The sequence below is a fragment of the Salvelinus alpinus genome, chromosome 32 (genome assembly GCF_045679555.1).
Source record: "Salvelinus alpinus chromosome 32, SLU_Salpinus.1, whole genome shotgun sequence".
NCBI lineage: Eukaryota > Metazoa > Chordata > Actinopteri > Salmoniformes > Salmonidae > Salvelinus > Salvelinus alpinus.
The window spans coordinates 14,381,057-14,395,703 of record NC_092117.1 but is presented as its reverse complement, the minus strand read 5'-3'; the positions used below and the strand labels follow the sequence as shown (position 1 = coordinate 14,395,703).

The 14,647-nt window shown below is 42.8% G+C and overlaps 1 protein-coding gene across 22 annotated transcripts in view; it reads right to left on the bottom strand.

Annotated features, from left to right (window-relative positions):
• Positions 1 to 2,091: 2,091 nt before the first annotated feature.
• Positions 2,092 to 14,647, bottom strand: part of birc6 (baculoviral IAP repeat containing 6) — a 163,053-nt gene continuing 150,497 nt past the window's right edge. For all 22 annotated transcript variants that reach the window (XM_071379581.1, XM_071379588.1, XM_071379594.1 and 19 more), the window contains 2 exons: positions 3,912 to 4,046; positions 2,092 to 3,030 (listed from right to left, as the gene is read on the bottom strand). In XM_071379581.1, coding sequence (XP_071235682.1) covers positions 2,851 to 3,030; positions 3,912 to 4,046 — 315 coding nt within the window. In that variant the 3' untranslated portion in view covers positions 2,092 to 2,850. The remainder of the gene's footprint in view (positions 3,031 to 3,911; positions 4,047 to 14,647) is intronic.

The window sequence follows — 14,647 nt, the reverse complement described above, 5'->3', positions numbered from 1 at the left end:
GCCAAGCTTGTAGCGTCATACCCAAGACTCAAGGCTGTAATCGCTGCAAAAGGTGCTTCAACAAAGTACTGAGTAAAGGGTTTGAATACTTATGTAAATGTGTATTTCAACCTGATTTTCTTTGTCATTGTGGTGTATTGTGTGTAGATTGATGAGGTAAAAAAACGTTGTAATCAATTTTAGCATAAGGCTGTAACGTAACAAAATGTGGAAAAAGTCAAGAGGTCTGAATACATTCCCAATGCACCAATTAGGATGTATTAAGGCCTCAATTTCCAGATTTCCTTACATGAACTGTAGCTCAGTAAAATTGTTGTAATTGTTGCATTTATATTTTTGTTCAGTATACAATCAAAACATTGGTGAAAGGGTAATATATTGCAATACAGGGTTCATGTGATCAAAAATCTGATTGAAAAACGAACCGCATCAAACTCTGTTCACCTGTCTAGTATTGGTGTGATTTGGGTTCAGATTCCCAACAATTGGTTCAAACACTGCTGCGTGTACTCTGTGTAGCCCGTAGGCTTATTGCATTCCATTGCTGATTCTGCATGCAGAGCTTTACACTCCATGCATTTTCCAGTAGCTATTTCTCCTATTTCACTGAGTTTTAAAGCATAAGATGAATAATGTATAGTGGTAGGGATAAATCACAGAAGTGCATCCACTGTGCTGTTCTCCTTTATTCTACACCATAATCCCTGTTTATCCAAGCTTGCTGTACAAGAGCAACAAAAGGCATTCCCAAAGGCAGAACTTTTTGGGAAAGGGATAACAGGAAAAGGTTTAAGAGGCTCAATGTTGCTTAGTCTTCATATAGAACTGTGAAGATACACTGATATATACTCACCAAGTTTCTAAAACATTACGAACACCTCTTTCCATGACACTTACCAGGTGATCCCTTTTTGATGTCACTTGTTAAATCTACTACAATCATTGTAGATGAAGTGGATGAGACCGTTTAATAAAGGATTTTTAAGCCTGGAGACAATTAAGACATTGTGTATGTGTGCCATTCAGAGGGTGAATGGGCAAGACAAAATATTTAAGTGCCTTTGAGTACGGTAGTAGGTGCAAGGCGCACCGGTGTGTCTCAAGAACTGCAACGCTGCTGAGCTTTTCACATTTCCTGTGAGTATCAAGAATGGTCCACTACCCTCAGGACAACCAGCCAACTTCACACAACTGTGGGAAGCATTGGAGTCATGGGCCAGCATCCCTGTGGAATGCTTTCGACACATTGTAGAGTCCATGCCCCAATTAATTGAGGCTGTTCTGAGGACAAAGGGGGAGGAGCAACTACATACTAGGACATTGTTCTTAATGTTATGTCCACTCTGTGTATATTTGCTTAGGAGACACCTAAGGCAACATACAGCCAGCCAATTCACACTGAATCAAGCTGGATGTTGACTTTGGTAATTTCGTTCCACGACAGTGAAATGCACAAGCCGATATAAGCTTCTCTTATGGTAAGGAGGATAGGAGAACAGAGGACTGACAGTTAGCTGCGGATGGCGACAAACTGCACCAGCAAAGACAAAAAAAAAACATCTAAATACTTCAGTTTAATATTTCACCCATATAGATGGCCCATTTCCCTGCACTGAAAATAAGCACTGGGCCTTCCAAGTCACTTTACAGTAGCAGCTTATGCTCCCATGTGGATTGGTACCATGTTTTCCTTAAGAGGTTCAAGTCCAAGTTGTGTTCAACAACGCAGAAAGAAGCATTTGCACAATCAATCCACATTTTCAAGCTCCATTTAATGTCCTACCAAAAGGAGTATGTGACTGAACCGGGAGTGAGTAAAATATTAAGTGCTTTTTCTTTCACCGGAATCAACCTTTTTCAGACAGAGCGGAACGATCAATGTGTAGAAATGTCAAATAATCAGTGAATTAGCTTTTTCAAAGTATTCGGTATGATGTCAATGTTGATAAAAGGCACATAGCAGTTTTGTATCTTAGTGGGATTGTTGAAAACGCACAAAGTCACACATTCAGAAGCCTTCACATACCGGTACATATCCCAAACATCTTACATACTCAGACTCTTATCTACAAAATCAGATCAATGTATATATCCGGGAAAAGTAAAACAGGTTGCATTTATTAAACTTGCATTGAGAATTAGAGGCAAAAAAAACTTGCTCATAGCGTTTTTGAACAGCCTGTAAAAAGGGTAACAAGTAATCATTGCAATTAAGAATGTATATTTCAGCCTTTATTGAAGTTTACAGGATCCTGTAGAAATCAAAAAAGCGATGTCAATGGGCAACCAGAAGATTTCTCAAATTCAGGAAAGTGTATGTTTTCTTTTAAATAGTATACTTAAAGAACGACCAATATATTCCTGGTTACAACTGTCCTTGCACTAACAGTCCAAACAATTGAAATGAACATTCAGTAAACATTATTCTCTAAATGGTAGGCTAGTTCCCTTATATATTCAGTGATTTCCTCTGTCATTATGTATACATAAACAAATTTAATAACATACCAATCAGTGGTTATTTCACAATTGAAAAAAAAAAAGCACAAAGAGTTTACACTGTTTTACAGGTAAAAATAAAAAGGTAATTTGTTTGTCGACTGTTTCCTTAAGGGCATAGCATAGTTCGGAGTTTTGTCTTATTTTTGTTGGTTTGTAAGCTGTTTCATTCTCATCTAGTTTTTTTGTCCTCTTTATTCAGCCATTACATAATTAGATTCTTACATACAAATATTGACAAAATGGTGGCTTGTGCTTCGAAGCCGTCAAAGTCTATTTAATAACAATAGTAATAGTTGTGAGGAGGAGTGGCCGCAGCTTAGGGTGGAGGGGAGCAAGGAGGGGCGGGACTCATAGCGGGCCCTCACTGCAGGTGCCGTCTTGGCTGCCACTCGGCTTCTCCGCATCCTGATTGGGCAGCTCCTTGACCACGAGGGCGGCACTCTTGTCTGAGAACTCCTCCCCGTCAGGCTCCAGGCCCTCAGGGCAGGGCAGCTTCAGCAGTTCCTCTCGTAGCTGGGCCGTGTGCCTCTGGATGGGGAAAGAGGACAGAGTTATCACATAGGGCTCAGTTCAGAGCTACTATATGCTGTGAGGAGGAAAGTACAAACATGGGCTCTGATGAGGAAACAGATGTATACTCTTCCCAACAATAATGACAAAGCCTGTGAACTAAATGCTCTTCCAAACCAATACAAACTTCAAACCCACCATTTAAGTTGTCTAAAATACACATGGAGCTCACATTAATCCATTCCAGTTGCCCTTTCACTGCCAAAGCAGAGTATCTTGGATACCACTTAAGTCATGAAAAAAGGGACCACTTCTCACACATCACCTTAAAAAAAAATACCAGGAGAAAGGAATCAAGAACGTGCACTAAAGATCAACCCATCATTTCAGAATCTGAACCTATTTGCTGGAGCAAGAGAAAAAAAGCCCTGAAGATATTGGGACTACAAAGAACTCTGTGGCCCTGCTTTAAAAACAGCACTGGGTGCTGCCACAGCAATGTGAGCAGCTTGCTGTGGTCCTTTACTCTTTATCAGGGTGTCTGGGAGATTATTTACACTGGGTATTAATTGTGGCTATTAACAGCCGGAAGAAGGGAGCCTTGCTGCCAGTGAGCGCTGAGTGAAGTAGGACGTCGGCCCCTTATCTGCTCGGGCCACCTCACGACGGTCAGAGGGGGAAGCCAGCTGTGGCATGAATCAAGCCTGTCCACCATGCATAAACATCAGGGATGTCGCCCTGAGGGACCAATTCAGACCTCATTAACACAAACCAGAACTGTGTGTGCTTGTGTGTGTAAACGTAAGTGAAAGGGGGATGAGGTGTTACCTTCTGTGGTGAAGGACAACATTCTGATATGGTGCAAGGTTCTCCTGTAGCTGAAGAGTGCATTTGTTTACCTTCAATGCAGCAGCGTGATGGGACATGGTGCGGCCCACTCTCTTGTCACTGCTGTACTGCTGGATGTCTGCGATCCACTCCTCACACTGCGCCATGACCTCTACCCGCTTCAGGTAGAAGTGTTTGTGGATCACCTGTGGATTAGAACAGCCATGAGTCTCAGAAAAAACATGCAGCACATTTACCAGCAGTAACATTATTGAAACTCATTTCTGGTTTACAGCCATTTAGTAGGGCCAGGAGTTTTTCCTGTACGCATGTTATAGTTATAGGCTATGGAATGCATAAAATATGCTGGGAAATGTAAATGTTACTTCCATGACACATTGGAGGACAATGAGTATAATGCACGGATAATTCAATCAAATTTGCCCTTTGTTCTGCCTTCAATATAATCCTAATGTAACATTACTAAACCGCTGTCCAATGGCCCAGATTATGCAATGGTGAAGTGAGAGCCAGCCAGCTTTGGAAATAAAATCCCTTGAAATACCCCATGGTTCACACTGTAAATGACAAAGGGTGAGTGCAATGACACTGAAACTAATACCATTTCTTTGTTGGGCATATTTCTGAACAGGCAACACACCGAAACTTCTGAAAGTTTCCCTCTGCAACAGGGAGCAGCATGAGGACTGGTCTTATTTCACTGACTGGGAAGGGAGTTGGATCTGGGCAGGCAGGCTGATCTGAAGTGCAGCGTTAACTTAATAAATATAAGCACCATCTCTCCACTGAAAAAGTTTGGAGGAGTGCTCTGCAACGTTACCCTTGACTGAGTTCTCCAGGTCTGCACAGAGCCTGAGAGGCTGGGTACAAGTAGGAACATCAAATTATTCATAAGCAAAAAGCATTAGCAATGGAAAAACCCAGGGGCTATCAGATCTCCAATATCAATACACTGTGTGTGTGTGTGTGTGCTTGAGATGCCTAACAACCAAGAACCAACCTCTGTCTTCAGCCTATGTGGATTGCTAGAGTTTACCAGAGATTAATCTGATTAAATGAGTATAATCAAATAGCAGGATGATTGCTGGTAGGCACGGAACACAATACAATGACTATAGGATCGAGCAGATCCAGAAACATGGGTAAATCAATCCTGTCAAAACAAAGCATGACTGACATGACTATTTGTTACACCCGCTAAAGAAATGAACCAACAAATCAGAAAAAAGACAGAGGGGCAGAATTGGCTCTTCACTGAGACCAAGATTAGATAGATTAGATGAGATGTAGCCTAGTATTGAACTGTGTGGCGATCTAGATAGTCTTAATTATTGAGAGGCAGCTCTCTATTTGAATGGAGCAGGATTGGCTGGCAACCTGCTTTCTCAGTCAAGTCTCTCACACTCCACACTGTGGGTCTGGGAGTGTTTATCACCAGGTCTCTCTGATGTCACAGCAAGCCTTGCTCTGTGCTCCATCCAGCCACCCCTTACCCAACACATGCTGCGATGAGTGATGTGTCAGTGATGTCAATCTACACACACCACTCCTCAATACCAACCCCCCGACCCCTCCATCCCTCATCCCAGCATGAGTCTCTGTGGCAGACAAATCTGGATGCTACTGCTCTTCACTTTCCGTTTCACAACTATTGTTGGGGGATTAGTTGTCATGGCCGCTGGTTTATTATTTACCAGGATCAATCTGGAGAATGGGGCTGGGGCTGCGCTCTCCTCTCCTGCTTGATTTACTTCGAATTATTTATCCGATGCACCCCAGATGATTGCCGTGAATCCTTCAAGGTCACAATGGTGGGTAAACGTGGGAGAGTGATCGGTAGGTACGGTCACCTCCCTCGCAGCCATTTACAAACAAAGTGCTCCTACTCCCGGCCAAGGTTATTATAGCAAACTAAAATGAAAGCTAATCATGAAAAAACGATTTAGTAAACTGAAATAAAATTAACAAACCCGTCACAAAAACTAAAACTATCCTTGTCATCAAAACAAACAAAAATAAAATAAAAACCATCATGAAATAAGGGTTTTTAAAGCTACTGAATCTGGTGGGTAAATGCAGATGTTTCAAATAGATAGGGATGCACAAGCTAGGCCTAACAGCAGTGGCGAAGGACGCACCCCCGCAGTCCCCAACCAAAAATAAATTATATATACAATACCAGTCAAAAGTTATAACACACCTACTCATTCCAGGGTTTTTCTTTACTTTGACTATGTTCTACATTGTAGAATAATAGTGAAGACAAACTATAAAATAACACATGGAATCATGTAGTAACCAAAAGTGTTAAATCAAAATATATTTTATATTTCAGATTCTTCAAAGTAGCCACCCTTTGCGCATTCTCTCAACCAGGTTCATAAGGTAGTCACCTGGAATGCATTTCAATTAACAGATGTGCCTTGTTAATTTGTGGAATTTCTTTCCTTCTTAATGAGTTTGAGCCAAACAGTTGTGTTGTGACAAGGTAGTGGTGGTATACAGAAGTTAGCCCTATTTGGTAAAATACCAAGTCCATATTATAGCAAGAACAGCTCAAAAAAGCAAAGAGAAATGACAGTCCATCATTACTTTAAGACATGAAAGTCAGTCAGTTCTGAAAATGTCAAGAACTTTAAAAGTTTCTTCAAGTGCAGTCGCAAAACCAATTAAGCGATATGATGAAATTGGCTTTCATGAGGACAGCCACAGGAATGGAAGACCCAGAGTTAAGTTCATTAGAGTTAACTGCACCTCAGATTGTAGACCAAATAAATGCTTCAGAGTTCAAGTAACAGACACATCTCAACATCAACTGTTCAGAGGAGACTGCATGAAATCAGGCTTTCATGGTCAAATTGCTGCAAAGAAACCACTACTAAAGGACACCAATAATAAGAAGAGACTTGCTTGAGCCAAGAAACACGAGCAATGGACATTAGACCGGTGGAAATCTGTTCTTTGTTCTGATGAGTCCAAATTTGAGATTTTTGGTTACCTACGCTGTGTCTTTGTGAGAAGCAGAGTAGGTGAACGGATGTGTGGTTCCCACCGTGAAGCATGGAGGAGGTGTGATAGTGTGGGGATGCTTTGTTGGTGACACTGTGTGATTTATTTAGAATTCAAGGCACACTTAACCAGCATGGCTACCACAGCATTCTGCAGCGATACGCCATCCCATCTGGTTTGTGCTTAGTGGGACTATCATTTGTTTTTCAACAGGACAATGACCCAACACACCCCCAGGCTGTGTAAGGGTTATTTGACCAAGAAGGAGAGTGATGGAGTGCTGCATCAGATGACCTGGCCTCCACAATCACCCAACCTCAACCCAATTGAGATGGTTTGGGATGAGTTGGACTGCAGAGTGAAGGAAAAGCAGCCAACAAGTGTGGGAACTCTTTTAAGTCTGTTGAAAAGCATTCCTCATGAAGCTGGTTGAGAGAATGCCAAGAGTGTGCAAAAAGGCAAAAAGTGGCTACTTTGAAGAATCTAAAATCTAAAATATATTTTGATTTGTTTAACTCTTTTTTGGTTAGTACTACATGTTATTTCATAGTTTGATGTCTTCACTATTATTCTACAATGTAGAAAATAGTAAAAAATTAAGAAAAACCCTTGAATGAGTAGGGGTCCAAACTTTTGACAGGCACTGTATACATGTTTTTGATTGGGTTGGGGGCTTCTGACACCACTCGCTAACAGGGAAAAGATTGTCTAGGTAGATAACGTGATTCTAGGTACATGTACTACTAAAGTTAAAAAGCATTGGATTGTTGTAAACATGGGGGAGAGAGTTTCCTTCCACCATATTTTTTGCACCAGTCTCGGCGATAATCCATTAAAATTCAAGTCACATTGATATTGACTTTATAATTTAAACCTAACCTATGACCTGAAACATCACCTTATGTATTACTGTCCCCAGGTTGCAAAAAGTGACATCCTAAAAAACAATACAACACAAATGTCTCCTAGCCTCACGCATGCTTTCTGTGCAACACAAGAACTAAATATAACTAGCAAATCAGGTCTTAAAACTAACTGAAACAAAATTTAACTTAAAATAAAAACAGAAAAACAAATAGAAATAAAAACTATAACCTTTCTCCTGGCATTACGCAACTTCCCCCAGATTTCCAGATATCGAGCTGCAGTGGTGACGTGTGCACAAGGCTCATACTACAAGCATAAGCCCAGAGGCAGATCTAGGCCTGACATTATGTGGTAGACCTCCATTTAACATAGCCATTTAGAAATGCTTACAAATTCAAAAAGGACTAAATCCCCAGGGGCGTTTCGTATTGTAAGGGCACTGCACATGTGACTTTTGGCATTTCAGTACACACATTGGTCACATGGATGGAAGCGTTGTGTCCATATCCAAGAGTCACTGAACATGGAACACATGTACCCATCAGAGTAGGGTGTCTTGACAAATTACCTGTAACCGGTACGCCGAACAAATACTGAACACACAAAAACACCAACCAATCCATGTGAGATACACACAATACAAACAAACAAATGCGCATACATGCACACACTGGCATGGTCTGCTGATTGTGTACTCTATTTACAGATGAACTAAGTGACCTTTTAGGTAATGCTGCCGTCCACTCATTACGCCAGAGGGCAGACGTGTGTCTCCATGTTTTTCTGCTTGCTCCACGCACGAAGGGGTCAAAGGTGAGAATTAATTAATTTTTTCATCCTGAGGCTCCTCTGACACAGCATGCAGCAGGCAGGCACGCTAAGCCCCTGGTCTGCTCCTCTGACACAGCGTGCCTGCCTGCTGCATGCTAAGCCCCTGGTCTGCTCCTCTGACACAGCGTGCCTGCCTGCTGCATGCTAAGCCCCTGGTCTGCTCCTCTGACACAGCGTGCCTGCCTGCTGCATGCTAAGCCCCTGGTCTGCTCCTCTGACACAGCGTGCCTGCCTGCTGCATGCTAAGCCCCTGGTCTGCTCCTCTGACACAGCGTGCCTGACTGCTGCATGCTAAGCCCCTGGTCTGCTCCTCTGCTGACTCTGGCAGCTCAGGTCTACTACGCTACAGCACCGTAAATACTGCCACTGTTCAAACGGAGTAGAGATGGACAACAGAAATCTCTGGAGGGGTAAATCAGTTTGGAGCTGCAGTCACGTGCCTTGGCATCAGTGGGGGAGGGAGTGTGTGACTACAGCTGGGACTGAGGCCGGGGTGGGAGAATGGTGTGGGCAAAGGGGGCAGGAAGAGAGAGAAACGAGGGCCTCCTTCCCCAACCGGGCAGATGGCATGGCCTCTGGACGGTCGGCCTCTGGGACAGGAAAAACAGCCCAGCTTTATTCACGCTGACTTCAACACCACTGCCCCAGCGTCGAGTGGTGTGTTTGTGTCTGTTAATGTCAGCATTCTCAAATCGTCGCCCGCACAACACGTCATCCTCTCCTGACAGAGACGAGGAGATGCTCAACAGTAGCACTCCTGCAGAATCCCTCGCCGCATGTTGCCTAAGACGAGGTCCTACTCAGATCCCGGTGACTAAACAGTGACATTCTAAAGCCCCCATCGTCACTTTTGACTGACACTCTGCAGAGGCAAGCAGTCGCTGCCACGGAATTGGGCCATGGGAAGGAAGGGGAGATGTGAGGTTAGGGGAATGATCAATTTCCTTGCCAGCATAGCCATGGAAATCCTGGCGGCTGTGGCACATCACTCCTCCACTCTTGGCTTTCTCTCCCTCTCTCTGTCACGAAACCCAGCACAGGAGCCCTATCTAACCTCCAGCCAGACTATACAGCAGCCTGCGGTATTCTGAACCAAGCTGTGCTGGGTTAGCGGGTCACACAGAGAGGAGTTAACGCCCCAGCCTCGATAGGGCCCACTGGGCAGAGGTGTCTCGCTAAAACCCAGAAATAATGCACTGTAATGGAGTGTGCTGAACACAATTACTTTTTTCCTTAACAGAGTGTGCAAGCAGGACTGTGTGTGCGGTCCCTCCACTGATGCATCCTCCTCTTGTTTACATGATAAATGAACACGTAAGGTAGCTTAGTTCCATCTGCTTTGGGAGGTCCTTGGATTGTGATTCTACCACACTGTATACAGTAGACCCGGTCAGGGCTGGCAGAGGTCAAGACAACATGCTGGTCTCATAAAGGACCCCATAACTTCCCCCATCGTCACAACAGTGAATACCCCATAGATATAGAATTATATTTCTATGGGAAAGCCCTTTGATAATGAGCTCCATTCTTGTGTGGACCGACCTATGAAGAGAGGACAGTGGTGTCCGTCTCGCTAAGCTCCTGAGGGAAAGCGCTTTGGAGTGGTGGGTTTGAGATGTCAGCCACAGCAAAGCCTCCCCTAATGGCCTATTCACACTTGAGCAGGCTGCGCGCATGGGACCCCCCCCCCGGCTCGCTCTCTCACATACAAAATAGGATCTATTTTTCAACGGCCAACCTGCTGTTCCTAATTCCACCTGACAATCTCCCGCTGCATTATTCAAGGTTGCTTTTTATTCTCCATCTCAGACTATAAATAGGGCATAGAAATTTTGGATTCTCACACACAATACCCCGGCACCAAAAATAAATATGTCTACAGTGTCACAGCTTTCACTGTTTACATGAGCGGAAAGAGACAGCGCTGAGCTCGCAGCATCATCAAAACGGAGGCAATTACTACTGTATGTGTGTATGTGTGTGCCGCAGCTATTCTGTTTGCAGCAGGTATTTTGTTCTGTGTCTCTGCCATGGGCTCAGATGGGAAAAGGGCAGCGCAGGATATTGTAGGAGTGTCTCACGAGCTTAATTGAATTTCAGGAGGGCAGTAAGGCATTATTGCAGAGACCTGCCGTTTTCTCCAGCTCCCTGCTCCAATGGCCCATTTCACATTGAGCCGCTCTGACGTCAGATCCCTGTGGTTTTATTACAGAGACTGCTGCCATGCAAAAGCTGACGATTTTCACCCTGGGACCCGAAAATGACACTGCCACGCTTCTACCACATAGCATGGAATATTACTGGGAGCAGCTGACGTGACAGTTTGGGTGTGTGTCTTGAACTCACTTACACACACAATGTACTTCAACAGTACCTCTACCTCAACAGATTGGAGACCATTTGTCTTTGATGAACTACACAGTACATCTGATTCTTCTGTTTGTGCAATAGGCAATCTATGCCAATGTCTTCCCCTAGTTTGATGCATTTCTCCAGGTAATCCTGTTGAGAATCTACATCTTTTTCGGGGGAAGACTTCTCCAGGTACGGTTCTATATCTATGAGATGGGGTCACATGGGGCCAAAAAGATCCCGTACGAGCCTCCATAATATTTTTGTTTATACAACGAGTGGGTCTAATCCTGGATGCTGATTGGTTAAAACCGCATTCCAGTCGGTGTCTATTCCACAAGTTACCACCGGCTAAGGCTATGACAGTGAAATGCCCATTTACTGATCCATCTCACTGCGCAATCCACGGTCTCTTCAGCCCAACCAGGCAATTTATGAACTTAATCATCACTGTAAAAAAGCATCTAGACATTATATCCCCTTTCTTTAAAACTAGCATTTGTTACCGACTGGCTCAATTCAGTTTTATGTAGCAAAATTCGAAATTGTGATTTTTACATTGGATAAAAGTAGAGACTCAGAGCTACAAAATGGTATATCATACACTACAGTTGAGGAACAATGGGAAAGTAATTCTGCTTTGAATGTTGATAAACTTGTAACCTCACTTTTGAGAAAATGGCTCGTTTTGGTTCCTACTGGAGAGCTCTTTGTCTACACCCATTCAGCATCGCTTTAAGGATTCACACGCGAGGCCATGTACAAAAAAAATAATATTTCAAGACTAAAATCTGGTTTATACTACGGGTGTGTTCATAAATCTTATCTGGAAAGCCAGAGTGTGCTCAGAGTGCGCACTGTGCGTTCGTAAACTCAAGAGCGTTTTCAGATTGTCCATTCGTAAATACGGAGTGTTCAGAGCACACACACTGGACGCTCTGGCTGAGGAGTAAGGTTGATCCGAGCGTTCTGACCTAAAAACGGCAGTCAAGCACCCAAGCTAACTGGCTAACATTTGCTAGCTTGCTAGCTACTTCCAGACACAAATGAGAGAACAGCTCTCACTGACCATTTTACTCGCCCTAGCAGGACTGGTTAGGCTGTTTTTATGTTATTCAGAGCGTTGATGACTAACTGTGTTGCTGGGAACAATCTAATTACGCTTTTTGCCAACGTTTACTGACACTGGCCATATTCAACGGGTGGTTAGCGTTCGTAAATTCGTCAGCGAATTTACCAGCTACGTCTATCGCAGTGACATCATGAACATTCTATTGAAATGGTTACTTGTATAGTGGAGTCTTTTTAGACATGTAGCTAGCTACCTTGTGTGTTCTCTTTTAGACTCCATCTGCATATTTGCAATCAAACACCCGAATTTCCCCATCTCCTTAGTTATCATACTCTAATTCCACTGATTTCAAAACTCTGTCCTCCAGAAAGTGAAGAGCACGACTTATGCAGTTCCACTAGCTGATATCTTTCAAAAAAGCCACGTTAGAAAGGATTACGTACACATACTGACCAGCTCATGTTATAGACAGAAGCGTTCTACATGGCAGACCAATCCAAAATCATCTCTCGGCAAGTCCAGCCCACTCATTATCTCAGCCAATCAAATCAATTAAAAAAAATCTATTTAAATGTGATTGGTCACATATTTAGCAGATGTTATTGCGGGTGTAGCGAAATGCTTGTGTTTCTAGCTCCAACAGCGCAGCAAAATCTAACATATCACAACAATACACACAAATCGAAAAAGTAAAAAAATGGAATTAAGAAATATATAAATATTAGGAGTGGCATTGACTAAAATACAGTAGAATAGAATACAGTATATACATATGAAATGAGTAAAGCAGTATGTAAACATTATTAAAGCGAATAGTGTTCCATTATTAGTGACCAATGATTCCAGGTCTATGTATATTGGCCAGGGCAAAATCCTGCAAAGTTGCTAAGGAGCTAGAAGCAGAGCTGCCATGCCTGTCAGCGGCATATGTGCCGACAGACATGGCTAGCGGGAAAGTTGCTCCCTTTTTCTGTGGCTAAACCAACTAGGCTTGTAATTTAACAATTTTATCCATATTTACAGATGGCATTCAAGTTTGTGATTAAGGCACATGAAAGTTCACATGTTCCAGAAGCCATTTCTGACAAAAAAAATGTTTTGATTAAAAAACAAAGTTTATGTTCAAATGGCTCTCATGTGAAGTAGTGATGCGCGACATACGCCTAGTTACCTGAAACGGGTCACATATGGTTTTCAACAGCAGAGATTTGTATAAACCTTGCTGTATGTCTCTCCGACATTTACAACATCGTTTCAATACTGAAATTTGACCTCCACTGTCCCATTGAGGATGAACTTGTCAGGATAAGATAGACATTTCTTCTCAGCCAGACGAAATCAGGAATCAGCACAATTTTTATGGATAAATACAAATTCATGTCAAAAGAAAAACAGGTAAAACGAAATGAAATGCAGCTAGTTTGCTGTCTTTCCAGCTTCAGTTTGAAGTGATTGTTAGCTGTGTAGTTGTCTAGCTCCTCTGAATGAACAGTGTCCTGGCGAAAGAGCACATTAGAAAACAGCTTAAAGAAACCCAAATCAAATCAAAGTTTGTCACGTGCGCTGAATACAACAGGTGTAGTAGACCTTACAGTGAAATGCTTACTTACAGGCTCTAACCAATAGTGCAAAAAAAGGTGTAAAAGTAAATAAATAAAACAACAGTAAAAAGACAGGCTATATACAGTAGCGAGGCTATAACAGTAGCGAGGCTACATACAGACACCGGTTAGTCAGGCTGATTGAGGTAGTATGTACATGTAGATATGGTTAAAGTGACTATCCATATATGATGAACAGAGAGTAGCAGTAGCGTAAAAGAGGGGTTTGGCGGGTGGCGGGACACAATGCAGATAGCCCGGTTAGCCGATGTGCGGGAGCACTGGTTGGTCGGCCCAATTGAGGTAGTATGTACATGAATGTATAGTTAAAGTGACTACGCATATATGATAAACAGAGAGTAGCAGCAGCTATTTTGCTGTTATTCTGCCAGCACTGTTTGACGTGACTAACTTAACTGTACTTGCCTAGCTTGCAAGCAAGGGATACATTTAGAACGAACGACTGAGTAGCGTCCATAGATATGGAACAAAAATACTTCGACTGGGTCGCGTCTCTGGCAACCTAACTGACAGAGTGAACGGCCAGCCAGCTTGGGTAGCAACCCTAGATTTGTATCGGGACTATTCAGTGGAAGGAGGAAATATTATTAATAAATTCATCAAAATAAAATGTTTTATGAAAAAAGGTCAATCATTATTTGAACATGTTGGTAACACATTACATAAAAGTCAATGCTCTCGAAGCCGGTGTTTGGAGGATATATTAGCACGGTTTGACGCTCCAAGACGAACACCGGCTTCTCAGGCATTATCACTAGAACCGTTAAAGCAGTCATTTTGACTGCTCATGAATAAATACAAAATATTACTCTGCCATTTTTAAAGTCATGCCCCCCTCCGTCCTTGACTTTTCCTAAATAAGTCTATACAACACACTGCCGTTGTTAGAATCTCAATATGACAAACCGAACTGGAATTATAGCCAGTTGTGTAATTTTTTTGAATGATTTCCCCCGTTGACCCTCCTTTTCCAGATAGTAGGGCCTGCTCCGCGCCTTCTCCTGACAGTGGAATGTGCCGTGCTCAGTTGTTA